Source organism: Agelaius tricolor, unplaced genomic scaffold, assembly GCF_023055355.1.
Source record: "Agelaius tricolor isolate 1412-34295 unplaced genomic scaffold, bAgeTri1.0.p SCAF_8, whole genome shotgun sequence".
NCBI lineage: Eukaryota > Metazoa > Chordata > Aves > Passeriformes > Icteridae > Agelaius > Agelaius tricolor.
In genome coordinates this window covers 35138467-35165111 of record NW_027269268.1, presented here as the reverse complement: position 1 = coordinate 35165111, position 26645 = coordinate 35138467, and the positions used below count along the sequence as shown (strand labels likewise).

The 26645-nt window shown below is 33.6% G+C and overlaps 1 protein-coding gene across 1 annotated transcript in view; it reads left to right on the top strand.

The window, feature by feature from the left end:
• The window catches only part of TUSC3 (tumor suppressor candidate 3), a 109318-nt gene that overhangs the window by 27748 nt on the left and 54925 nt on the right, over window positions 1-26645 (top strand). Inside the window, exons 2-5 of the mRNA XM_071432306.1 lie at window positions 9587-9756; window positions 17355-17472; window positions 19825-19965; window positions 20522-20662. Of these exons, the coding sequence (XP_071288407.1) occupies window positions 9587-9756; window positions 17355-17472; window positions 19825-19965; window positions 20522-20662 (570 nt within the window). The remainder of the gene's footprint in view (window positions 1-9586; window positions 9757-17354; window positions 17473-19824; window positions 19966-20521; window positions 20663-26645) is intronic.

The following is a 26645-nucleotide window of genomic DNA, read 5'->3' as shown; positions in this document are numbered from 1 at the left end:
ACAAAGGAACAGTTTTGTTGGTGTCTGTCCAAGTCACCTTTTCTCTAGATGCTACCTGCTCTGTAAAGAAGAACTTGCTTTACATTAATGAAAAAAACCAAAAATTAGGATGGAACCACTCTTCAGTAAAGTGATGTCTTTTCATGCTTTCCACCTAATGTTCTGGAGTTAAAAATGATCTGAGGAAGGGCTGAGAGAGTTGGGAATGTTCATCCTAGAAAAGCAAAGGTTCAGGAGGAGTTATATCGATGCAAATAAATACCTGAAGGGTTAAGATGACAGGCAGAATTGTTGGTGCCCAGTGACAGGCCTGGAGGCAGTGGGCACAAAATGAAACACTAAAGGTTCCATGGGAACATCAGTGAACACTTCTGTACTGTGAAGATGACTGAGCATTGTCAAGAGTTGTGCCGAGGTTAGGGGTGGGTGCTTGTTTTGTTTGGATTTTGTTGTTACTTGTTTTGGGGTTTTATTTCGACTTTTTTTTCTGGTTTTTCATTTGGGTTTGGGTTTGTTTGTTTGTTTTTCCTAAGGAATCTACTACATAAGTTATTTGAATTTTTCCCAGGGCAGCATGTGATTTGGAATACATGGGGTACTAGAGCTACGTGCTCTGGTGCATACAGAACTAGTATATGAGTAACCTGATCCTGCCTTATCAGGTTCTTATGGCTTAGTCTGTAACACTTTCTTTTTTAATAGTGTAAGAGATTCAGCTGGAAAAGAGATTTTGTGATAAAGTTGAGAGGGAGCAGCTGGTTATATAGCACTGTATGTAGAACATTCAACTTCATATACAGGACTTGAGAGTAAAAAAAAGAACTCATTTTCACATTTTCAGAGATACTGGACTCTAGTTTTAGAATTAAGAAAACAGAGGAGAAATATCTGTAGTGTCAGACCTTTGCTTTTAGTAGAGAAATACAATTTCTTCAAATGATCTAGGTTAAATAAGGCTGCCTGCTGATTTCAGCAAACCCTGAAGTGAAGGGAAAAGTTATTTTTAAACATAAATACAATGTTGTTAATCTGTTGAGCAGTCTATTCTTTGTAGGAGGGGAGGGGTACACAAAGTATATTTTAGTTCCTGAATGGCTTTCAGTAGTGAACTCATAATTCTACTCTGCTAATTGAATGCTCTGACTCTTGCAGAAAGCTGAACTTAACAAAAAAAAACTCCTTGGGGTCCAGAAACTCAGAATGGCAATCTAAATAGCAACTAGTTTAAAATGCTGACTTAGTTAAGTTTAATTTTACCTAACAATCAGAAATATTTGAAAATGGCAGGCCAATAAGTTGATATTAAACATCTTGACAATCTGCAGCTTTGAGATGTGTTCCTGGACTTAGAAAGAGTTTTGATTTGTGAAATAATAATTGTGCATAGAGTTAACTTCAAGAATCTGCATAAAAATAATAAATTTAGCACTCTTAAAGGTATGGCTGAATCCAATTCCCAGGAATCTGAAGGTTCTGAATATTGAAAAAAAATAGTAATTTAGAATTAGGAGTTTGATCTTAATGAATTGAAATATATGTGCAGAATTAGTTTTAACTTTTTGTGCATAATTTTTATATTTAGCTAAAAATTTCTTCCCATCTTTAAGAACTTCTGCAATATTTTTGCTAGGTCACCCTGAATTGTTTTCCACTGAGAGTAACTGGAGCTCTTTTAGCTTTTGTGTATAACAAGCACTCTTGGAATCATCCTGGATGTCCTATATTATGCTCTCCTGAGACTAATATCCTTCCAGTATAAAGGTGACCTAAGCAAAATGTACTTTGAGGTTTAGCTGGTGCTTTTGTTGTAGAATCTTTTCTCTAATTCATAATTCAACCTTTTGATATTTCTCATTATGTAATGAATTACTTCCATGCTTATAAAGGAAAAAAAAAGTAAAATAAAATTGTAAGTGAAAAGCCTGTAGTCGTATAAGTCATCTTACCTAGGCTTATTTCTATAAAACTTAAATAGTTTAACTTTTGTTTATTTAATGCAATACAGTAGGTATTATCTTTCCTGAAATAAGCTGTGCTCTAGTTTACAGTACTAGAGTCTTACTCTGTAATTCATATTGTTGATCTTATAGGCTTTATTTAAATCAGATGAACTTTATCTTTAAATGAATCTAAGTTACTTTAAAGTTTGTGACAAATTGTGAAAATTTTGAAAATACTAAGTAGAAAATGGTAAATTTCTTGTATTTTGAAATCAGTTGTCAATTTTTGATTGTACTCAGTGGAAATTGATGATCTTTTTAAAATCAGCTGGACAAAATACATCCATGTAAACTATTACGCAGGTTATTTTCAGTGTTGCATCTTACACAGTGTAAAAATATTAATGTTAATACTTTTATAATGTTCAGAAAATGAGAGCTTCATGTAATAGGAAATTAACCAGATTTTTCTGAATCTAATAGAACAACATATGGGCTAAAATAATAATTAAAAAAAAAGAAGCAAAAAACCACAGTAGTTTTGATTCTCTGTTCATTTATCTATTCATCCTTAAAAGGACATTTTTTAGGTATTATGCCACAATGTAGGCATTTTACATAAAGATGAAAATCAGCTTCTCATTCCAAAAAGCAAATCCTCAGTCACAGCTAAATGACTTTGAGTCAATGGAGCAGAATATTAAGTCAGTCATACTGTGCCAGCTTACATGGCTTCTCAGTTATGTTCGGGCAATGGCTTCTTGTAAATAAATAAATAATCTGAGAAGGAAAAAAAGTATCCAAACAGATTTCTGTATGTCTTAGTGGTTAGTAATATTTGCATTAATTCATGCTTCTCTTTTCTTGCAGAAGAGAAATTATAGAAGAAAATATTTTCTGTATTGATAGTCACTCTCAATAGAAGAATTAGTTTATGAGTGTATGGCTGTAGAATAATGTGTTGCTCACTGGAATATTCAGATACTTAATCTGGGAGTTCTCCATTAGGCCAAGGGTTGTTAATCAAGAAATCAGAGTTTGTAAATTTGACATGACCCATGGTTTCTATTCCTGTTTAAAGACAAGTTCAAAATAGAGACTAAATATTTTTGATAAAGCTACTGGTGGTACTTTCATTAATATGAAGTGAATAAATTTTGAAAAAAGTGAAATATATTTCAGTCTTTTTCCTCAGGTTTTAGATTAGCTTAGAAAATATTAGAGAGAAGAGTGAAGATGCAGGCAGTTCAAAGAAATTACCTTTCAAGTCCATGAGCTATTTGAGATCATTCTTAGAAGACCTACACAGGAAAGTAGCCTTCTATCTTCTCCCTTTTTAGTGTATAGGAAATATTATATGAAATTATCTAAATATATGTCATTATTGTGTGTCGAGTTTTACAAATGATAAAAATATTTTTATATGTTTAAGGATACTGATATATTGGTAGCATAAATTACATTTTTATGCAGACATCAGGTGACCAAGGACAGCAGAGGAATGAATGCCTGTAAGAACACTTTGAATGTTGAATCCATCATCTTTCTGCCACCAATTCAATGGGGTCAGTAATTGCATATCTGTGAATGTTTATCAGACACATTTTTAGAGACGTTAACTGTTCTTACAACATACTGGTGAAATGTATTTATTAGTTTCTCTGTACTATTATTCTTAGTGTAATTAAAGACTAGAATGGAGACTGTAAAAGTAAATTGGAATTTAAGCTACATGCATTAGATAGATTTATGAGATAGTTTACATGCAGTATCAGTGCAACCTTGTTTTGTGGTTTGCTTTTTGGTTGGTTTTTTTCCACAGTAGTGTTGTCCTGAAATAATTGTGTACAGAGCTGGCATTTCTTGGGGATTTGATGCACCTGAGTGAACAAAACAGAATTTTCATCAAGGGTGGTTTTTCAATCTGCCTTAGCTAGCTTTGGTAAAATACACATAAAGGAAACATGGAAGTCAAGCCATCTCTTCTTTCTTTTTTTTTTTTTTTTTTTTTTTTGCAACATCATTTCAGAAGCAGTTAACAAAATCTGTAGTTAGCTCATCTCCAGTGGCAAATGTAATGTCAAATCATTAATTAGAAACTCCTTTCTTTATTTTTTTCACTACAAAAAGTGAAATTTGAGGTACTGGAGTGAATTGGAATTTATTAGGAAAGGGGAATGGCTCAGTAATAAACAATGCTACATTCAGCCTTATTAGTAGATTGAGTCTCTAGCTAATTTATACTTTTCCTAGTATAGGAATCTCATGTTACTGCTTTTGACCCAGTCTTTCTAAAGCTGAGGAATTAGTCTTCCGGGTTCACATATTGAGCATTATTCAGGGCCCTATTACATCAGAAAAACCTGAAACTTCTTCTGGAACCTGAAAGATGTAAAGTGTTAAAGGTGGTGTTTTTTGAAGGGAAGGAGTTAATTTGAACACTGAATCATTGAGTAATATAATTGAACTTAATTCTTTGCTTTTTTCCAATAACCCCTTATGCCTTAGGTTACCTGTGTTACGTTATTTTAATGGAAGGCAAAGTAAATGAAAGGAAGTCTAAAGAAGAAATCTTGAAAGTATCAGGGACATCCAATGGACAGACAGAGCAAGTAGCACTTAGAAAAATATGTGTGGTATTTTTTTTTTTTGTTGTTTGGTACCCCCTGCCCACAGCAGTGTTATTTGACCAAAAGAAATTTAGAAAATCTGGCCAAGAAAGATTAAAAGTCAAGTGAGGCAGCACGTGTGTATACAAGGTGATTCTTGTTGTTTATGCTTAGTCTTGTAGGCAACTGTGTCTTGGGAGAATGAATAAGTAAAGCTGTGTTTTCAGTAGCTAATCTGCTAGTCACAGAGTATGAAAGGGAAGGCTTGTAGATGTCAAGCTCTATTGGGTTAAGAAGCAGAGAGGAGATATGGGGGATCACTGGGAAGCAGTCCCTAATAGGGAATTGCTTCAGTGCCAGAAGCTTGGCCTGCTAGCATCTTTAATTTCATAACTTGTCACACTTAGTTTTTTGACAGGTAGCTTGGTTGATTCATCACATAACTGGAAACCAAGATGAAATTTACCTTTTGCTTCCTTCATGACTCAATAATAGGGAAAACTGCAAATGGAATAATCATTTACTAGCCTTAGGGATAAAAGAGGAATTTTTTAGAATTGTTTTCCCAAGCAGCTTTTTTTTTCCAGTGGGGAGTGGTCATCTGCTTAACAGGATTGAGGAAAAGATACCAATGACTGTCACTATTTCAGGAGCAAGGACAATTTTTGTAGGTGATTGCTTTATGAAGTAATCCCATTTTCTAAAAAAATAACAGCTTTACTTGTTGTGTAAGAAAATTCCTGGGTTTTGGATTTTCTCAGATTTTTAAGGGTTATTTAGTTTTGTAAAAATGTTGATGTGCCATATATTTTCACTTGCTACAAAATAGTGTAGGAGCAGCAAGTAATGTAGTTCTGTTTGTTTACAGAAACTAGCATTTATTTTTTTTGCACACATAGTCATACATGTTCTTATATTCTACTTATGGCATCAACTAATGAAAGTAAGTAAATGATACATGGCTGCTTCTTCATTCATTGATTTAATGTTCTCAGTGCTTTTACAGACTGTTATCTGTTGATCCTTCTGTAGCTATTCGAACATCACACCCAGAGTTTTCTTTTTACAGGAAGAATTTCCTTTGTCATACTTAGGGTTTGGGTTTCTTGTTTTTTTGTTTGTTTATTTTTTGGTGTTTTTCCCTTAGTGTTTCAACTAAAACCCTTTCAGTTATCCACATAAATCTGGTAAGTGCTTAGAGGAATTCTGTAAATTAATAGATTTAAATATATGCAGAGACTATAGAAAGGAGCAGAAGAATAGAAATCTGGAGTGAAAATGAGGTAGTGTCCCTTGTTTTCTGGATTTGAGTAACAGTTGTTGTGTCTATCATCACAACGTGTTTTGGTAGATTTAGCCTCTCTCTCCTACTTCCAGATTTTCTCTGGCAGAAGACTTTTCCCAGGGGGTGGAAAGAGGCAAGTTAATAAAGTCTGTAAGTGTCCAGAATCCTAATGAGAATTCACTTTGTTGACAATTGTATGTATGGATTATATAGTTGAACAATAAAGGGTGAAAGAAAATATGTTTGGTTTCAGTATCTTCAGAGCAAAACCAATTTGACATAGACCATTGTCTTTTCTAACAGTGCTTTCTAGGATATTAGTAGATTATTTTTCTAAGGGTAATGTAAAAATTTTGCCTTTTCATTCTACATGGTTTTTTGTCAATTTTTCTTCACTTTTCAACACTCTTCTTTTGCACGGGAGAAAATTTTTGACCGATGTAGTCATGCTTTTATTCAACAGTATGTTTTTCTGTTTTCTGCACTTCTATCTTGAAAAAAATAATTTTCTTACAAAAATATCCAAATCAGATTCTGAATTATGAAATCCTTGAGACTGCTGGCTTCAGTATGCATAAAATACACTTTACCCTGCCCACTGCCTGTTAGTTAACACACTGACCAATCTTCTGAGTGTGGTATCTGTTAGGTGGGTGTCTTTTTGATCCAAAGCTGAATTAGACAGGAAGAACTTCAAAATGTGCCATATTTCCTTAAGACTCAGCTTTAAAGTCAAATACATGGCTAAAATGCAAACTTTTATTTCTCAGATTTATTTCTTCGATTTCATTATTAAATGAAATGAGGAAAAGGTGCTAACTTACTCAGGAGCATATATTGTGAAAATATTTTGTAATCGACAAAACCAGTATCTGACCTTCAAATTTTTCTAAAGACTTACAAGTCAAAAAGACTGCACTGTGAATTCTAGAGATGTCAGTCCCAAGGTCTCTTCTGTTAATTACTCTGCAAAAGACAGCTTCTAAAATAAAGTGTCCAAAATATTGGGAGGATATTGAAGTGCAGTCAGTTACCTAAGAGAAGTGTAGCCTATAGCAGAATGTTTTATGAGGCAGGACACTATCTGCAGTCTATTTCATAACTTTCTATTTGAAAAAAATAGATTTCTTCAGAGTGCAGTGAAGCAAGTATATACATTGTATTTAATGACTACAGTCCTGAAATATTAGCTTGATTTTACCTAGTGTAGTACACATATAAAATTAGTGCAGTTACTAGCTTTTTACTAGTGCATATTGGAAAAACTGAACAACAAGAAGTGATAAAAGTGGTTGAGAACTTTAGTGAATAGTGCACAAGAGCTATGTAAAGGTGACATTACACATGGCTGAATCTAAAGGAATCAAGACTAATTTTTATTGGTAACTAGCTTCCAAGTAAAACTACAATTGGGACTTCTCTCAGTAAAATTCTTCTATATAACTGTATTTTATAGAAGCAAATTATGTAGCACTAATAGAGCTGGATTTTTTCCCTCTCCTGGTTTTTTTTTTTCTTTCTGTCAAGATCATGCTTTTGCTTTCATACCCTTTATGCTATTTCATGGGTTTCTTTTCTTTGAATAAAGCCTAATCTGAAAAGTATTTGTTTTTCTGTACCAAGTAGAATATTATGCATCGTTCCTCTGTTAATTTATGTCTTTTTATTAGTTCTCTTTGGTTTATCTTTTTGCTTGAATAATTAAAGCTTTTGGATATACTAGTTCCCATCCTTTTTAGCTCCTCATATGTTATTGTGCGTTACTGGCTGGAGTGTCTGATGCAAAACAAGTGAATCTTTTGAAATGAACAAAGATTTAATCCTGACACTGCTAATGGAAGGGAATCTTACAAATGTGTAAGCTTCATTTTTGTGTAATTTGCTTTATGATTCTTTTAAAGAAAAGAACTTACATAATATCTTCTTGAGGCAAAACCACCAAAAATATATGTCTTTTAGAAGAAGAAAAATTATAGTTTTAATTGAATCATTGATATTCTCATGATAAACAAAGTTGTAATCTCTCCTTCACATTCACGATTACAAATACTAGCTAAATTCTGGTACAAAAGAGGAACAAGAACAAAAACCTAAAGGATTTTTTTTGTAGGGTCAAGTAAATTCAAGTATTTCAGAACTGTTCATGATCCATACTCATCAAAGCCTCTTTTGGACTCAAGCCTTGTGGTGAACTGTTCTAGGGGGGCACAGCCCCTAAGGGGCTCTGATAATTTTGAAGGTAGAATTTCTGAAAGGAAAAATATAATTTTTCTTTATCCTTTCAGTTCATTCCTTCCTTCCCCCCATATATCTATCCCTACTCTCATTCATAGCATTACTGATTTGTCAAAATGTTACTAGATTACCTAATTTTCTACTCTATTCAATTTTTAAAAAAACTCAGAATACCCACCTTGTCTCCTTGGTCAGTTGCTCTTACACAAGTTGTTCTTACACAAACATTCTGTTTGGCTTTTACACGTCATCAGCCTCTCTTTTCTGAGCGTGTCCCTACTTCTAGAGGTTTTTTAAACTAGTTTGTTCTACCCCTCCTTGGCAGAGCCTGACCAGTTTGTAAACTCTTTCACTAATTTATGTGTATTTTAACAGAGTTCTTGCATCTTCAAGTTTTCTGAAGTTAGTTTCCTCTTTGCTTGGTCTGCCTTCCTCACTTTCTGTTCCTGTCTCTCTGCCCCCTTCTCTGTCCTTCTCACTTTCTCTCAGCACTTAGCTTCTGAGTTGGAATATTCCAGTGTCCTCCACTCTTATTTTTAGTTTTTATTTGATAAAGCAGCTTCCACAGGGCCAGTCAGCATGGAGCTGAAGACATTGCCAAGATAGATGCATTAATTCTGATACGCTGTATGCAGCAATCCACTACAGCATGGTCAGTACAACCTTGCTGAACCTAGGTAACTTGGGAAACTAAACACTTTCTGCTGAGCATGTATGGCATCAGATTTACTTGATAAAAAAAAAAAAAAAAAAAACAAAAAACAAAACCCTAAACAGATTTTCATAGGAATAGTTAGATAAAGAGGGCTGTCTTGTAGTATGTCTCATAGCTTGCTTTTAAATCACTCATGGGATGGAATGCTTTCCAGCAAAAGACAATACACAAGCAGATTTTTCTTATACTATGGTAGTTCAATCAAAATATTTTGTGCTTCTCAGTCTTGAGATCAGCTTAAAGCATTGATCTCATAATGGAATGTACCTAGATGAGTTTATATGACTGCAATACAAAATACAAAACTTGCATGAATTTAAGTTCAGTATGATACATTTGTAGGAAATTCTAAACATAGTAACTATTTCTCTCTCTTTGTAGGTACATTTATTTTTCATCTTTATTCTCAAGTGACTGACAATATCCTGCTGTGATTTTTACTAAATAGAATAAATACAACATAAGGCTGTGTTTTCTAAAACTTCAGTTTTTTAAATGAAAGTTAAATGATTGCTGTACTGGTAACTTCTAGTTAGGCAGTGATCCTTACTCCTTTGTCTTTGGTAGCGACCTGTTTGATTTTATTTTATGTATTCTTTCTGTTTAAGACCACAATGAGACTTAAAGTCTCATTGACTACATGAAAGACTAAATTATGCTATTAGCTAAACTCTGCTACATACAACTATATATAACTTCTATCTTCAGTCCAGAGGAATTTGGAGAGTGCAAAGGCAGTATATAGGTACAAAGCACTTAAATTTTAAGCTTAAACATTCTTCATGCTTGTCCTCAATTTCAGAATCTTTTGGCTGAGAAGGTGGAACAGCTGATGGAGTGGAGCTCCAGGCGCTCAGTCATCCGCATGAACGGAGATAAATTCCGAAGGTTTGTGAAGGCTCCGCCTCGTAACTACTCTGTGATTGTGATGTTCACTGCCCTCCAGCCACAGCGGCAGTGCTCTGTGTGCAGGTAATTTATACCTTGGTGACCTTGCTCATCTTCCTTACCTTGGTTTTCAAGTCAGTGTTGGAATCAATGTGCAGTATGCCAAGTGGAGTTGTTCTTTGCATGGGGTAGATGCTTACCAATCAATGGGCTCGTGTACTTGTTACAGCATCTTTTCAACTGCATTTCATCCATGTGTCACATTTTAGAATTAGTCCAGGTTTTGATTTTTAGATTGCAGTTGAACAAAAGGTACATAACTGAGGAAGACTTTCTATTTAAGAAATCAACTTTATTTTATTATCAGTTGACCATGATCTTTCCAAAGACATTTTGTGACAAAAGTGATTCATTACCATTTAATAATATGGCACTTCAGTGATTTCTTCAGTTAAGAGATGCCCAAGGTGCTCATGCAGATTTCTCACCCTCTGATTTCACAGCTTTGGACAGTTCTTATGTGCTAGCACATTTTTCCATGGGGTCATAGGTATTGTGGAATACTTTCTGTCACAGCAATTTGATGTGTTCTGGTAGCTCCATTCTGAATATGTATTAGAGTGCCTCTAGTAGTCTTCTAAGTTCAAGATCTCTCTCTGCAAGTCCCTAGTGCAATAAGTTAATCCAAAAATGACTAATGGTAGGGAAATAGGGCCAAGGCACTGAAAGGTAGTCATGCACTTAATTACCTCACTAAATCAGAAACTGTGCTAATAAAACCTTCTTCAGCCAAAATATGCATTAGAAATTACTGTGTTTAGTAATAAATGGGATTATTGAGCAGGGAGCTCTAAACACTATTTAGATAGGTGGCAGAATATTTTGAAAGACTGAAAAATGTAGGCTGTATATGAGGTAATACTATTTCTTGTTTTTAAATACATTTACTTAAACTATATGCGAGGTTGGTAAATGTAGCACTGTGTTAGATTTCTGATGTGTTGGAATGTGGCATTTACATACTTTAACTTGGGTATCTGTAATTGTCTATGTTTTTTATTAGGTTTTTTATATATTAATTTTCTGTCATTGAAGTCAGTTGGTCAGTTTTGAGGGAGAGTATATAAATTGTCTTTCCACTTCACCCTCCATATATGGACTGTGAAGCTGAAGGCTTAGGTACAGAAATTGTCCAACATTCTCAGATGAAGTTAATTTTTAGTTCAGTAGTTTCTTTTCTGTTGTTTCTTCTTTATGTTGTCAGAGTTCAGCTTCAGGAGATGATACAGGAGTTGAAAGTTTATTATATTGTTTTATATCATTCCTTATTTACCAATGGGTAAAGCTACATGAGATGCACCAAGTTCAGCTTTATAAGGATCATTGTATTTGTCATTATAATGGCCATGGCAAATTCTTTCCATGTTATACATATAGGTCCTTTCTGGGCATGTTAAACAACATAAATATTGCTGATATTAAGGAAGTTTATTTTGCTTGCAACTGTATATTGTTTACTGTACTGAAAAAGAGCTTATAAACTTCATCTTAGGAAAGACCAGACTAGATATCTTGTACAGTAGCAACTGAAAATCTTTAAGCATAAAATGAAGGAAAAATCAGCATACCACTTTCAGTTGGGTTTGTTTAAAGAAATGTGAAATTGCGATCCATGTGTTCATGTGAAATAAAAGGAATTTAATGAGGTTGATCATACTGCACATAAAACCATTATCAGGAAAATCGACATTTTCAAATCAATGGGTAATTAATGGACAGGAGCACTGTAAGGATATATAGAACTGAAATGCATGCATTACTTGATTGTTAGATATTCACTAGCCACTTTGCCTAAAGGCTAAATTGATTTTTTAACTTAATCTGTAAGGTTCTGTGAAGATGCTCTTGTTCAAGATTTAAGTTAACTGCTACTAGTCAAAATATTTTTGGAATAATTGCATAGAGAGAAAAAATCAATGTCAAATATCAAATATGAAGAAGCCCCTAGTCTGAAATCTTTGACTTTGAGTAACTTTGCCACAAGAAGGAAAACTTTTTTCCTCTCTAAAAATTGAGTGTGGTTGGTTTATGCACCACAAAACTATAAAAAAAAAGTTTTCCTTTTGGTGTGTAGATTTGACACTTCTGTATTTTATCTTTCTATGATACATGTGGAAAGTTGACCAAATTTGTCTTAGACAATCTGAGGATTTTCTCTGTGCAGCAAGGAGGATGTTACAACATCAGTCACACAAATCACGTTATTTGTGAAAGTGTATGGAAATCATATCAGTTTAAAATGATGTGTTAAAATGCTGCATACAAAGAAGTCTTTGGGACACTAGATATTTAGATAAAGCTTTTGTATGTAAAAAATACCCTTTCAGTCAATCCTGTCTGAATCAATCTAGTCCTAACACATGAAGACTTCTGAAAGCCAGCAGCTATGTACATGTATTAGTACAGCCCATAGTCACACTTCTGGAGCGTTTTCAAGGAAATTTTATCTTTATTCTAAAGCAGAACTCTTTCATCTAGCTTTGTGGACAAACAAACAAGTTCCAGTTTTCTGATCTAAAAAAGTATTGAAAGACATCTGATGCCTTTACAACTGTGTTAGTGGTAGCATAAATGTCAGTTTTTCTGTTGTCCCAGTTATTTAAGTCCAATATGACACAGCTGGTGTTAGGAAATGAAGTAGGAATAACTGATTAACTATTCAATGTGCTCTTGAACAGAGCTGGAATGTGTTTCTAATGGCTTAGGATGGGGTTTTTTCCATGCATGTTTGGAAATGTGTTTGATTAAACTGTTCTGGTTCCAGGAAATTAAACTTAGTTAGTTTTAATTGATTTACCTGTTACTGCTGTTTTTGGTGTATATATTCTTCAACAGTACATTGGAAGTAGACACTGAAAGGCCCTTTGATGCACTGTGATGATGAATCAGTTTGGATGAGCAGGCAGAAATAATCTCACTCTAAATAGTGACTCCTCAGCATGTAAGACTAGCTTCCTTTTTCCCTTTGTCCCTAGGTCTTCACTCAGCTAAATAGTTTATCTCTGTTACCCATACCAGTCACACTACTGAAAAAAATTACTTATGTATGTAAGAAGGAGAAAAAAACACATTCACTCTGACAGGAGTATCTTCATAGAGATGGAGGGACTGTTTCTCAGCCTGTACTTTGAATTGCATACAGGCAAATGGTAACTACTGGACTAACTTGAATGATTTTTGGGGGGAAAATTTGCTGCCAGCTTCTGTGCCTTTCATCTTCTTGCATCTTGCAATCAGCTCCCTCATTTTATTATCACTACATTTTTCCAAAGTGATCAGCACCTTTTACCAGCCAGAATTCAGTGGCCCCCCCTGCCTCACTTGATTATTAGTGTTTTGATTTTTACCTACTAAAGGGCTTTAGCTCAAGCCTGCTGATGCTGACTGTCCTCTGCATCTTCCGTTGTTATAATTAGCTCCTTTTTTGTTTGTTGCTGTACCATCTGACCACTCCATAAACACGTTATATGAAGTCTTTTAGTTTGCTTTCTGAGCTCTGCTTCTCTTATCTGACTGGCAGAAGCAACCATCTCTGCTCTGAATACAGGTGCATACAAGAGGTGTTTTGTTTGTTATCAAACAGTTCACAGTTTTGTCTGGTTCATTTTTCAAATTCATTGCTGGGGTATTTTCATTTAGAAAAGGATATCTGGGTCAGAGAAATGAGACTGGTCACTTGAGCTTTTTCCCAACAGCTGAAGCCCATCAACAAAAAGATGCATCTTTTGTGTTGGTTTTTTTTCTTAGTGTTCCTTTAAAAGATGAGAAGAAAATGGAAAAATACGTGAGAAGAAATTCCAAATACTTTTATTAGCATCTACCATATCAGTGAGACCTCCAGGAGGTTTATTAATTCTGAAAAAAACAAAAGAATTTTGTTGGTTTCCCGCTTAAAAAAAATCTCAGAAGACATCAAATAGCTGATGCAAGAGTAAATCAACAGCAAGAAGAATTGTAGCAGTCAAGGAGCATCATCAGAAAGATCAAACAGGATCCAATGTTTTAGTTTTTTGTTAGCTGATAAAGAGCAGATAGTGAGAAAATCGTTGACAGGTCTCTTAAATGTAGTGAGACCTTTTGTTCAATGAAGGAATAGGAAATTTGGAACAAGCTGTTGAAAGTTCTGCAATTGCTGTTCCTGTGCACTTCAGGACCTTGGTAGAAATATTGGTGAGTCCTGCTTAACAAGGCAGTGATTTTATACTTGGATCATAATGGACTCCTTATTCTTCCTGAGATCACAATTTTTTATTCTTTTACTTTGCAACTTCTACAGAAGAGGACCTCATAGCTTCTTTTCATCTGCAGAATATTGAAAATTTCATGGGATGCTGTAAATAGAATAGCATAGATTTTAGCTTTCTTTCTCCTTTTATAGATACCTAGATTGCAAAACCTGCATGGTTTTCAATGTGTTTACACTCACTGTTGCGTTTAGTGAATTTTCTGGACACATTTGTAGATTTTTCAGTGCTTCTCATCAAGACATGAGTCATCTTAAACAAAATCAAGTAAGCATTCTGAATTTATCGCCTTCTTGACACCGAGAAGATGTCAAAATATGCATTTAGGCCTTTGTTCCTTCAGTTTTGGGGAGCACCATTACAAATAGAAGCCAGAAGTTGTATTGGAAGTAAATTGCAGCACTGATCACAGTTTACTTTAAACAGATGGATAAGAATGTGTAAGTAACCTGGTAGTACATTCTGTGCCAACTGTACATGTTTAAGTATTGTACATAGTGTGCCAAAAAATAATGCTTTACTACTTTCTTTCTCAAATAATTCCATACTCTTTTATTCTTCTCCTAATATTCAGTTTGTGTTTTCCTTGCTATAATGTCAGACCAATAGAATAAAATTAATCTCATTAAATATAGCTCAAGTTATACAAATCTGATTAACTGGTATAGCCACACACATAATTAATCTATTTAAGTAAAACTTTTAATATTTCATGAGCACCTCTTGCATAATGGAAGAATTTCTGTAGAGCATTTGCTTAGCAGCTTACTTTCCAGTATATTGAATTTTCTGAGTAAATCTAATAGTAGCATTCCCTTTTGATCTGGCCACTATTTTTTGCCAGCTGGTCAATATTACAGTTGTTGCTAGCTCCTGTGTTGTTATTATGATGAAATTCTAAAGAGGTGACTATAGCAGCAGTAACATTCAAATCTTCTCCATCTATTAAAAAATCCTGTCAAGAAAATGAGCAGTGCTAACATTATATTCTGTTGAGTTCAGACCAAGTGTAGTTCTTTGCTTTTATGCCTTTATTGATTTTCACATAATTATTCTAGTAATTTTGTATAATTAATATTACTTCCTAGAAACAAGCTGATAGAATGGGTATGAACTAAGTATAGAGATAGGTAGATAACTTGACAATTGATATTGTCAAGTTGATAACCGATAATAGAAGAGTGAGTTTTTTCAGTCAAGTGCTTATGCTTTTTACTGTTATTGTGTCTGAAAAGGAATGAACCAGTGCTACAAAAAGTTAATAATGTTATTCTATCAGAAATTTTTAAATTGGAAATGATATAGTAGTGTGTAGGATGATCTTCAGTTATGAGTGTGTGGTAATCCTTTAACTTTGTATTCCTACTGCTCATTATTCCACTCTTTTCCACACCCATCAAGAGCTTCTATGAGGATGCATCATAGAATGGTTTGCTATTTTCAGTGAGAGGATGAAATTGTGCTTTGAGTCTGTTACAAAAAATGCAGCCTTTTGCAGAATAATACTTTAAATGTTACCCGTTAATTCAAAATAGTTTAAAGATGCAAAATATATGGAGATCAATGGGAACAAGAGACCTCTCAAATAGTGGGGCTATAAGTGGAGTATCTAAATTTCCCAGAAATACTGTTTCATCACAAGTGAAAGGTAGATAAAGAAGAATGGTGGCATCAAGATAAACTGATTTTCATCTTGTTCTTATAATAAAAATGGTTCAGCTTAAATATAGCAGGTTAACAGAAGAGTGCACTACAGATATTGCTTAAGATTTTACAGCATTCCTTTGATGTTGTCTGACTGCCCTCTTCAGGATGACAATGAATGTTAGTCTGCTTAGTGATAATATCTGTTTCTAGAAGTAACCAATCTAATGCCTAAATTGCTTCTTTTCTTTTTTTAATTGCAAACTGCCCATTGAGTAAGGGTGTTAAGTAGCAAATTTTACTGAGTCAGGTAATAAGGGTGAAAGTTCAGTTTTATTGTGCTTCATGCTATTTAATTCTTTGTGGGAGTAAGAGATCATCAATTTTTATTTTAAGTCTTGGCATTTTATAATTTTTTTCATGTACAGTAGATTTGCTAATAGTACACAACTGTGCTGGAGTTTGTATGTAATATATTTCATGTCTAAGGTTGATCTCAGTTATGGAGAAAAGGGAAGGTCTTATGATATCTGTGATACTGTAATTGTCTTCCCTTCTTTGCTCTCTCTTATATATGTTTAGTGCAAAGTTTCTCTTGCAGCAAACCGATTTTTGCATTTACAGCTTTTAAATAGTGTTCTGCACCATGAAACACATAGAACTGTTTTTCTAGAAACACTGTTTTGAGAAAAGCTGCAGAACACATTTATACTACTTCAGAATCTTGTCATATGCAAAGCTGAGTTGTCAAGTGGTAAACCACTGGTTTGGACTCTACAGTGGATGTGATTAAATAGAAATATGGAAATTAGCAAAGGAGTCTCTCTAAATCAGAAAGTGTTGCAAGCATCCCTTCATTTCAGGTTTTTTTCTCCCCTGTATAGATTTGTCCTGTGGAATAACCTGTGGTTTTATGGGACTGTGTGTTTAGAGGATGTCATTGCTAGTATTATTGTCTTGGAATTCCCTTTGTCTTTCTCTTCCTCTTAGTAAAGTAAGAGCAAAATTGTTTGTTTTGGTTTGTGTTCTCTTTGGTTTTTTTGGTGTATTTGTTGGTTGGTTTTTTGTTTGTTGTTTGATTATTTTATTTAGAAGGATATTTAGTAGCAAATCACCTTCTAGTGCTGATAGAGAAGATTAGATATTGTACAAAATCACCACATCTAAAACGACTTTCAGAGAAATAGTCTGGAGTTTGTCATGCTGCTTACAAGCCTACTTTTTATTCCCTTAGGATCATTTCCCCAGTGCTTAGCAGCTTCTTTGACTCTCCTGTGGCTCTGCTATTTTAGGAACATACTGCGTTCACCATTGTGTGTTATTTGTTCCCTAGTCTCAGAATTCCTTATGTATAGCTGTTTCTAGCAAGTATATCCTGATAGCACACTCAAGGGCCACATAAGCATATCCTCACATGGATCTGTTAGCAGATTTATTTGATACTTGCAACTCAGACCAGTCCTATTTACTGAGACTTTAAATATGGAAAACATTACTTTTTCTTAATATTATCTTGGGATTTCTCTTGTATAGTTTAACGTAACACATTTCTAATTTTGGAGGTGACAAATTTGAAACGAAAAGTTGCATAAGGAGCTGAAACTTTTTAATTGATAGTACGGATGTGGAGAATGATTCTGCAAATGTAACTCATCTAACCATTGCAGCTGATTATAGGATATTTTTTGCAAGTGAATGGCATATGGATATACATTTGTTTCTTTTTCTTAACAGGCAAGCTAATGAGGAATATCAAGTGCTGGCTAATTCATGGCGCTATTCATCTGCTTTTTCAAACAAACTGTTTTTCACAATAGTGGATTATGACGAAGGGGCAGATGTTTTTCAGCAGGTAAATGTTGAATACTGAAAGCATTGTTGATTTTTAGAACTACATGTCAATTTGTCAAATAATACAAGATAAATTAGTTGTTGTTTGCAGGTGTGTACGCCTGTTTTGTATACCGTTTCCTCCTGGTTAAAAACATAGCAGTTTCTTAAACATCAGTGAAGACAGACTCTACTAATAACCACTTCTAGTATTTTCCAAGTGTAGTTTTTAATCTTTGTTTATAGATTCCATTATATGTATATATAAGCAACTTTTTTTCTAAGCAATTGTTTAGCCCATTTTTTAGAATTAAACACATTGTAAGTAACATTTTCATTTAAAGATTTCCTTTATTTTCTCTTTAGGGAAAAAAAACAGCTCTTTAGTTTAAGAGCCTTTTAATTGCTTTTATGTAATACAATATTTTCCAGCTTCAGTAATATTTAGTCTGGAATTTCTTCAGGGAAAAGAGAAAAGACTGTTTTACAATTTAGTTGTTGGCTGTGAAGAATAAAAGTTGGAGAATAGTTTAAGGTCTGCTCTGAAATTGAGAAGTCAAGGAAAAAGGCAACTCTTGAAAATGAATACTGAATACTGGCATGTTATCTTTGATATTTGTCCATTGACTGAAGCTAAAAGTGCAGATTAGGAGGAGTGAAAAACTTTGAAGTTATCTGTATATTTTAAATACCTTTTGATGAAGTGTGTGACTTTAAATGTTCAGGGGAAAGGTTAATATGTCTTTTTAAAATACTTACTTTAAATAGTTTAAATAGTGTGTTTAATAACTATTTTTACTTCCAGTTGAAATATTAGAATACATTGTGTAAAAATGGTTATTAGTGGCATAAGATTTTGCTTTAAAAATTAAAGATTTTTTTGCTATAAACATTAAAGCTTTATAACCTATAGACTATATAGACTGGAGAACTCTATATATGTTGTAACCTGCATGGTTATAATAACACAAAATATTTTTTTTAACCTTTCCTTAAGCCAATCAGCACATGTTAGAAGAGTCCAGTTCAACTTATTCCTTGAATAACAGGGCACAAATTCAGTTTATTTCAAATGGTATGCATTTAAAATCATGTTTACATTTAGATAAAATTAAGCATAAGTATGTAACGGGTTTTTTTAGAGTGTTAAGAATAAGTTATTCTAATGACTATTTCAACGTGGATTTGAGGGAAATGTAGTTCTGACTTTACATTTACATGTGCAAAGTCATGTAATACTGATGCTGTAGCAAAAAAAAACCCATAAAATAATGTGATTTTGATTTTTGCAGCTTTTGCCATGTTTATAGAGAAATGATAAACCAGTTCCAGATCAGCTGCCTCCAAACACTGTACAATGTCTGAATGTTTCTGTATCTCATAAAATATTTTATTTAACTATTTCACAGCATGTGTTTTAGCCTCTCTTGGAATATTTTTTATTTCCAAATCAATTCAGTAAAGAGGGCTATTTTTTTTGCTTAGATGGAAAGTATTTTAATAGTTGATAATTTCTATTGATAAATTCAGCTTTGTACTTGATTCAATATAAATTTTTGCTAATGTGGTGTCAACTTCATTTTTCAGGATTAAAAAAAAAATCTTACTTCTTTATTTGAAAAGCTCCATATTGCATCAGCTTTAAGCATTACCCCTGATTTTGTTTATGTTAATTTTCATTTTTTCTAGTGCTTTATTGCATGATTTCTGAGATGGACTGAATACAGAGGAATTTTATATAGTGAAATGACATTTTCCTATACTACCTTGCAAATCTGAAGTCAAAATTTCAAATAGCAAATGTATATGTAGATCTATTTGTTTATCACTTTTGAGGATTTTTTAATATACTGTGAATAGTTCCAGTGGCATCAACACATAAATTAACAGTAACTTCTAGGGCAAGTTATGTAGTTTAAGCTAGCTATCCAGTTGTTTTTGGATTCCAAAAAAGTCTAGTCACTAGTGGTTAGTCTCTTGTAGCCAAACACCACCAAGCTACTTTACTCCCTTAGAAATATAAGTTAATATACTTTAATAGATCGGTTGGGTGCAGGGTCTCTTTTTTACCAATTACAGGAAAGGTCTTACAATGTATGAGAACTTTAAAGCATTAAGATACTCTTATATAGAAAAGCTTGTGGGTGAAACATTGTAAATAATTAAGCATTTTGAAGAATCTTGAAGAAACAGGAAGGAATATTGTGAGCACTCTTTTTGGAGTACTGTATATGAGAATATTTCAAAAATGTAATGTATGGAGGCAAGTGATATTTTTGTGCTCATTAGATTTGTGTTATTGAGGCTATTGTGGTATTATATTTTGAGGATAAGGTTACTAATTTTTTTCCTGCTGTTTTTCCTGGTTTTGTAGCTGAATATGAACTCTGCTCCGACTTTCATGCATTTTCCTCCAAAGGGTAAACCCAAGAGAGCTGACACATTTGACCTGCAGAGAATCGGATTTGCAGCTGAACAGCTAGCTAAATGGATAGCTGACAGAACAGATGTTCATGTAAGTCTTTCAGCAATTCTAAAAGTGGAAGGTAAATCTAAGTATCTTTGTGGTTTGAGACAGGTTGACGATAAATTCCATCTTTCCTTAATAACTTTCTTTGTCAAGCAAGGGTTCTACAACACATTAAAAAAAATAACATTTTTGGTACTTGTGCGAACTTCTGCAGATTATACTCCATTCTTGCTTTGTTATAGTCTAATTCTGGATAAAAACAAGCAGTAATAATTAGTTGTTAATAAATAAAATATGCTTTACAAAACTATGTACAAAACACTTAGATTCAAAGGTAGCTGCTTTTAATTCAGACACAACCTGCAAATCTTTTGAAGAAATAATGTTTCAGAGTTGCACAGTTCCAAATTAAACATGAATATTTTTCATAGTATGTGCTCATTAAAGAAAGTACTTTTTTTCTTATTAAAGTATATTTAGGGACTAGTCTTGCTGACTCTGAAAGCAGATTTCAGGTGCTCCATTGTGTTTGGTGCTCCACATGGAAGATGATCTGTATGTAAGCATTTATTACAATCTGTATTTACATTTTTCCTTCCAGATTAGAGTGTTCAGGCCTCCTAACTATTCTGGTACAATTGCACTGGCTCTTCTGGTATCTCTTGTTGGTGGCTTGTTATATCTGCGAAGAAATAATCTAGAGTTCATCTATAACAAAACTGGCTGGGCCATGGCAGCTCTGGTATGCAGATTTTCCTTTACTAATATGCTTTTTATTAATTTCTTATCTTAGCATATGTTTTTATTATTTACGGATAAATTAAAAACAATTAAATTAGTACATTGTTCAGAATTATAGAATTACTGTTCAGAATTACTGTCAGAAAAAGATTCATAATCCAGATTTTGGGTCTGATTCTCATAAGAAGTGTGTATCAGTTACTATGAGTGACTCACTGAAAATGAGCAAATTCTCTGATAGGTTCAGTTTTTTATTTGAATTTTAGTATGAAAATATTTTCAATAATGGTTATTGATGTTTATGGCTATGGTTCAACTTGCCCTTTTTTGATAAAATCCAAAATGTCAATCAGTTGGTTTAGCATAGATGCTGATGTCAGACTATATCAATTTAGAGTAATGAAAGTTTGAGGAAAAAAAACAGAGGCTTTTATGTTCTAAGACAGTGATAAAAGATCTGAGAAACAAAGAAGAAGAGGGAATTGTTTCCAAAACTGGTTTCAGTAATACTGACCTTAACATTCTACTGCTGACCTAAATGCATGTAGGACGATCTTAGTGTTAGCTCTGAGGAAAGACTAGATCTAGCCAAGTGTGTTTGAAATATTAGTCAACTCAATCCTCAAAACCATAAATAATGAATGAAGCTTGAATTTGCTTAATAGTGTATTGCACTGTGTTTATTTACATGGTGGTTTTCAAATAACTGAGTAGACTGATGAAAATTTTGGGATGTGCAAGTTAGTTGTCTCAGTTTTAAACAGGAAATAGTATTCAGGCATGGTAGATGTTACAGTGCATCAACAAGCACTCATTATCTGACATCATTGTGATGGACAGAAGAGGAAAAATCTGAGGGACAGCATCAAATGCTTAATTTTCAGGAACATGGCATCAGAAGCATGGGTTTCAACACTAGAATAGTATCTGTAATTAGTGAGTCCACTCCAATATTTTACTGTTCTAGTAGTTACATCAATGGAGAACACTACTTTTCAGAAATTCATCCACCTTTTTTTGCAATATAAACAAAACTTTTATTCTTTTGCCATTTAGATGTTTATTTATGCCGTGATCATTTTAAAGACTTCTCCTCAACTTGTATCAATATGAATTAACCTTTCTTGAAAGGACATGGCTAGGATTTTATATGGAATATGAGTTTTGTTTCTACATCAGCATTCATGTTGTATTTCTCATCTAGGCTCTCTTTCCCAAGAAAGCTTGCACTGGGTGGTCTATCGAGGTCTCTTTCAACCTGGGCTATTTCATAGTTCTATGTGTTTTAGTTCTGCTAGACTTAGGTTATCATAAAACTGTTTCTTCCTTTTCAATATCATATTACTGGTTTGCTATTCTGCTCTAATTCAAAATTGTGACAAGATATCTTCTTTTTGTGGTACTATCACCTGATGGGCCTTTGGCAGACTTTATCTCATAAAGGTCAAAGATAAAATTACCTAGTATCTGGGGAGTTCTAATTTTTATGTCTACATTATTAATAACATATTAAGGAAAGCTCTTTGTTCTAAATTCTTTAATATTTGACATTAATCTTGAATAATGGCTACTGATAATGCTGTTTTCTCTCATGTGCTGCCATAGCTTTTCCTACTAGTGTAGGAAAACATCTTTATTTAAGCAGTTTGTTAATCTACACCATACATTGAGAAAGGAATACAGAACAAGTTTTCAAATAAACCACCACTATGACTACATTTCAAGTAGAATGAACTTTCCTTTTGATCTAGACAGCCAGGATCAGAATGTCTTCTCTGTTCCAGGATGTCATTTGGAATATCCCAAGATCTAGCACAGAGTTTTGACATGTCTCTTCCAAAGTCTTTCATATTTAATTCCATATATTTTTCTAGGTTATTTTTCAATGATAATGCTTTCTAAAGATGCTCTACCACCAGTTAGTCTCCAATTTGATATGTATCAGTCTTTTTTTTGATTTCTAATTTATAGCAACAACCTGACTAAAGCAATAATTATCACAAGAAAATAGATACTTGTGTCAAAAAATTAAACAAAGATATGTAATCAGTGGTATTTCTTTTGTTTAACCATGCACTCTATCTTTGGAGACAGCAATTTCATCTCAATTTCATACCTCAGACTTTTCAGATGAAAAGTTTGTTTCAGTGTTTTGTGGAATTGTTTTTTTTTCTCTTGCAGAGGTTAAAAATGAGTTCTTCAAATCATAGAATCATTCTACTACAAGGTGCAATAAATAGTTGAAGATGTAATAAAATTGAGAGAATGAATGCATCAATTTTTCCTTAGAATGTTTACTTTTCTCTTTAGCAGAGGCTGAAGAGTTTGAACATGACTGCTAATTGCTGTGTAGAAAACCTACAATGTCATTCAGTTGAAATCCTGAGGACAGATCCATATGTAATCAAATATTTTAAGAAATGCATTGATGTAATTCAGTAATTGTCATCCTGCTGATTGTATAGACAAGCAAGTAACTAAAATGGTATTAATGCCCTATATTGTTGCTAATACTTTTCCCTGTAAAATTCTGTTTACATTAAAAATTAATAGTACTTAAAGGATGTTCTAGGAAGTGGTCTTATATCTGAAAGTATGTTGTAATTAATGATGGCATTGAGCCAATGCTATACTATTTTAATTGTTACTGTTCTGACTTCACAATGTAGTAAAAGCCCCATACCCTTTAAAGTGATGGTTTAGCAAAGATCATACATTTACCAGAAGTCCTTTCCTTTTGGTTTTATTCAGACCTGCACAGACATACAAGTTTATATATTTTATATATTCTTTTTATATATATTCTTTTATATATATATTTTATATATATATTCTTTATTCTTTTTATATATATTCTTTTTATATATTCTTTTTATATAATTTTATAACTTCTTTTTGGTGGAATCAGCAGGGACTCCTGATTGCAGGCTTTTGGACAGATGACCTCGGTTAATAACTAAAATTTGTTGTGATTCATAAAAAAAACGGGCAGTCACTAATATTATATATATATATATATATATATTTGTGTGTGTGTATTATATAATGTAGTAATATATTCAATATTGTATAGTTATGATTCTCTGACATAGTGCTTTTTTTTCTACCAGTAAACTTAGAGCTTCTTTTTTTGATAAAAGCTCATTAAAAGGAAAAATTGATAAGATGGTGTCTAATTAAGGAGAGAAAGTAATGCCTAGGAAAATGCTTGTTATGAAGGGTATAAATAAGTAATAAATGTTTAATTATAAATCATTATGTTCTTCATGAATTTTTTTTCCTTTTTGAACTTTCAAAACCAAATTAAACAGAAATCCTGGCAAGATATTTGAAGGCTACAGAAAGCCCACATTTTCAGCAGAAGTATTGACAACTCTTTTGCTCCTTATTGGCAGTTGTTTTTTCAGACGGCATAGAGCTGAGAAAGCACAAAAGCACTTTTCTAAAAGCTTTAGGTTTGGGTTTTAAATGCTTTTTGGGTGTACTGCTAGGTGGCTAGTATTCATTAAACATACTCAAAATAACATTTTTAAATTCCAACTGAAACCTTTTCATAGAGATTATGGCATTCAGTGACTGAAAACTGTATCATTGCAAACAGAGGACTCTTGTTTTCTTTTTCTTGTTTTGTTAGAGCTTCTCAGTTTCCTTTGAACAGTTTTCATGTTCCCAAATCTTAAAAAAGGAAAAAAAAAAGGTGGTTACTTTTCATTTAAATGAAAAATGGATTGTGTCACTCTGCCTGATTGAATCATCTGTTGCTAAAAATTAGAAGAAAGTTCTCAGCATAAAGCGTCTGTGCTGTTTTGACGGGGGATCCCAGAAATGTTAATTTGATAACTTCATTGATATAAAAATGTTGTCTCATAGGCAGTATTTCCAGTAGTGTTTTAGAAGAATATTTAGGAATGCAGTTTTTAATGATGCATCTAATAGTTTTGATAGACTTGTAGAAGCAAGACCACAGGTTTAATCTCACACATTGATTCCAGTGCCAGCTCACACAAGACCATCAAACTGGTTTTGCCCTCAGCATTAGATTGCACCACAGCAATATTTGTGGTTTCATCCCCTCATTGAAGTGCTGCAGGCTCTGGTAGTATCTTGTATGCCTTAGGCATTTTCACTTGCAACATTACCCAGAAGAGTTTTAGGATGGCAAACCACGATGACTTGAGTCCCGGTACATAATATCCCAAAATATCTTTTGAAATCACATGTAAAATTTATCCCCTAGATTATTTTGTGCTTTAATTCAAAATCTGCTATTCATCTATGGATATTTTTCCCTCTGACATGCCAACACAAAGATGACAAAGGACTTCAGTCCTTAGATATTTGCAGACTCCTGTCCTTTTATGCTGGTAACAAGAAGCAATTCAGACTCTTCAGGATTCTTCATTTCTTAAGTAGAGAGAAGAAAAGGTCAGATGGTATAAACTAGGCAAGGTTCTAACAGTTTAGATAAGGAATTGCTTCATTTTAGACAACAGTATGTGTGCTGAGAATTTCTGTTCTGTTGGCTAGACTGTCTTTTGACAGCTTTTTCTTTACCAGGCTGTTGTTTTCTGCATGTAATTTTCAGTTTTACTTTATGTGTATATTTCAGATTTGCCTATATACCTGTGGAATCAGGGAAGACAAAATCTGTGCTCAGATTAGAAGGCAGCTGCCTAGGATTTAATTCTCTTGGGCAAAATACGACAGGTCACTTGAATGAGGAGACAAAGTGTGTGTTTCCTGTTCTCATAACAGTTAATGGGTATGAGAAATGCATACTGTGTGGATACACTCCCCAGTACTTGCACCACATAGTACATTCATCAGCAGTTATTGGTCCAAAGGAGCTTGGAGGGTCTTATGGCTGCTAGTGACTTTTTCACCCCTTTCTGGAAATGAAGATGAAAAATAATGTGCTTTATTCAAAGATAAACACTAGAACAAAGGTTTCTCTGTGTGGCTAGGTGGGTATCCAAAAGAACATCAATAAATTCTGATTGTTAATTTCCTTTTCTTCCTATAGTTAGAGATTTTAGAGATGTAAAATTTAAAGCTACAATTCTCTTTGCTCCTGTTTTGCACTCTGTTTTTTTAATTCTATATCTCTTATTGGAGAATCTGATAAGTGATGGATTTAGAAATGTATTATATAGCTCATAGCATGAGAGTCTTCACTGAGTGCAAAAGGAAGGCTAAACTGGATAAGAAAGGATTATGTTTCTTTAAAACAGTAATTCTGAAATGGTTAGAGTTTACATATACAGAACAATATAGAAATAAAGTGTTGAACTAGCTGTCATTCATTTTTATTGAACCTGTGCTTGAATTTAACTATATTCATAAATGAATCTAAAATTTCATTATCTTTCTTACATTACAGAGTTTCCCATGTTCTTGGGTCTAAACTTGCAAAGAAATCTCATTATTGGTTTTGTATACTATCTGCTAATAGGAAGCTTCTCTTCAAAAGGCATACTAAATGACTTTTTAAGTCTCCAGTTTTGTTTGATGAACTAGCAGACAGTGTTATACAAAACTTGGGCCTTTGAGAAGGGGATATATTAAACACAAATAAATAATTTGCAAGGTTTGCAAGACCAAAAAGTTGAGATACTCTGCTTATGTGCCTGTGAAGTTGTGTCTTGCTTGTAATTCAGTGTTCTGCTGGGACTCTTGTTGCTTAATTTATCTTTTATCTGTTCTTAGAAACATTGTGATTTAGACACAAATGCACCATGGGTGAGCTTAAAGCAGTCTCCCCCTTAGTGAAACTTAAGGATAAAAGCCATCAAGGAAGCATCACTTGAAGTAATTTGTTAACAAGGTCCTGCAGTGGATCCATCTACACATGGAGTGTACTCACCTAGAACACCACTGTTGGGCTACAGAGCCAAATACTCTGCTTGCTTTTATCATTTAGATGCAATAAAAGCTACCTAAATCTGGAAGCTCTTCAAATAGCATAAACCCTGAAAAATATCCTG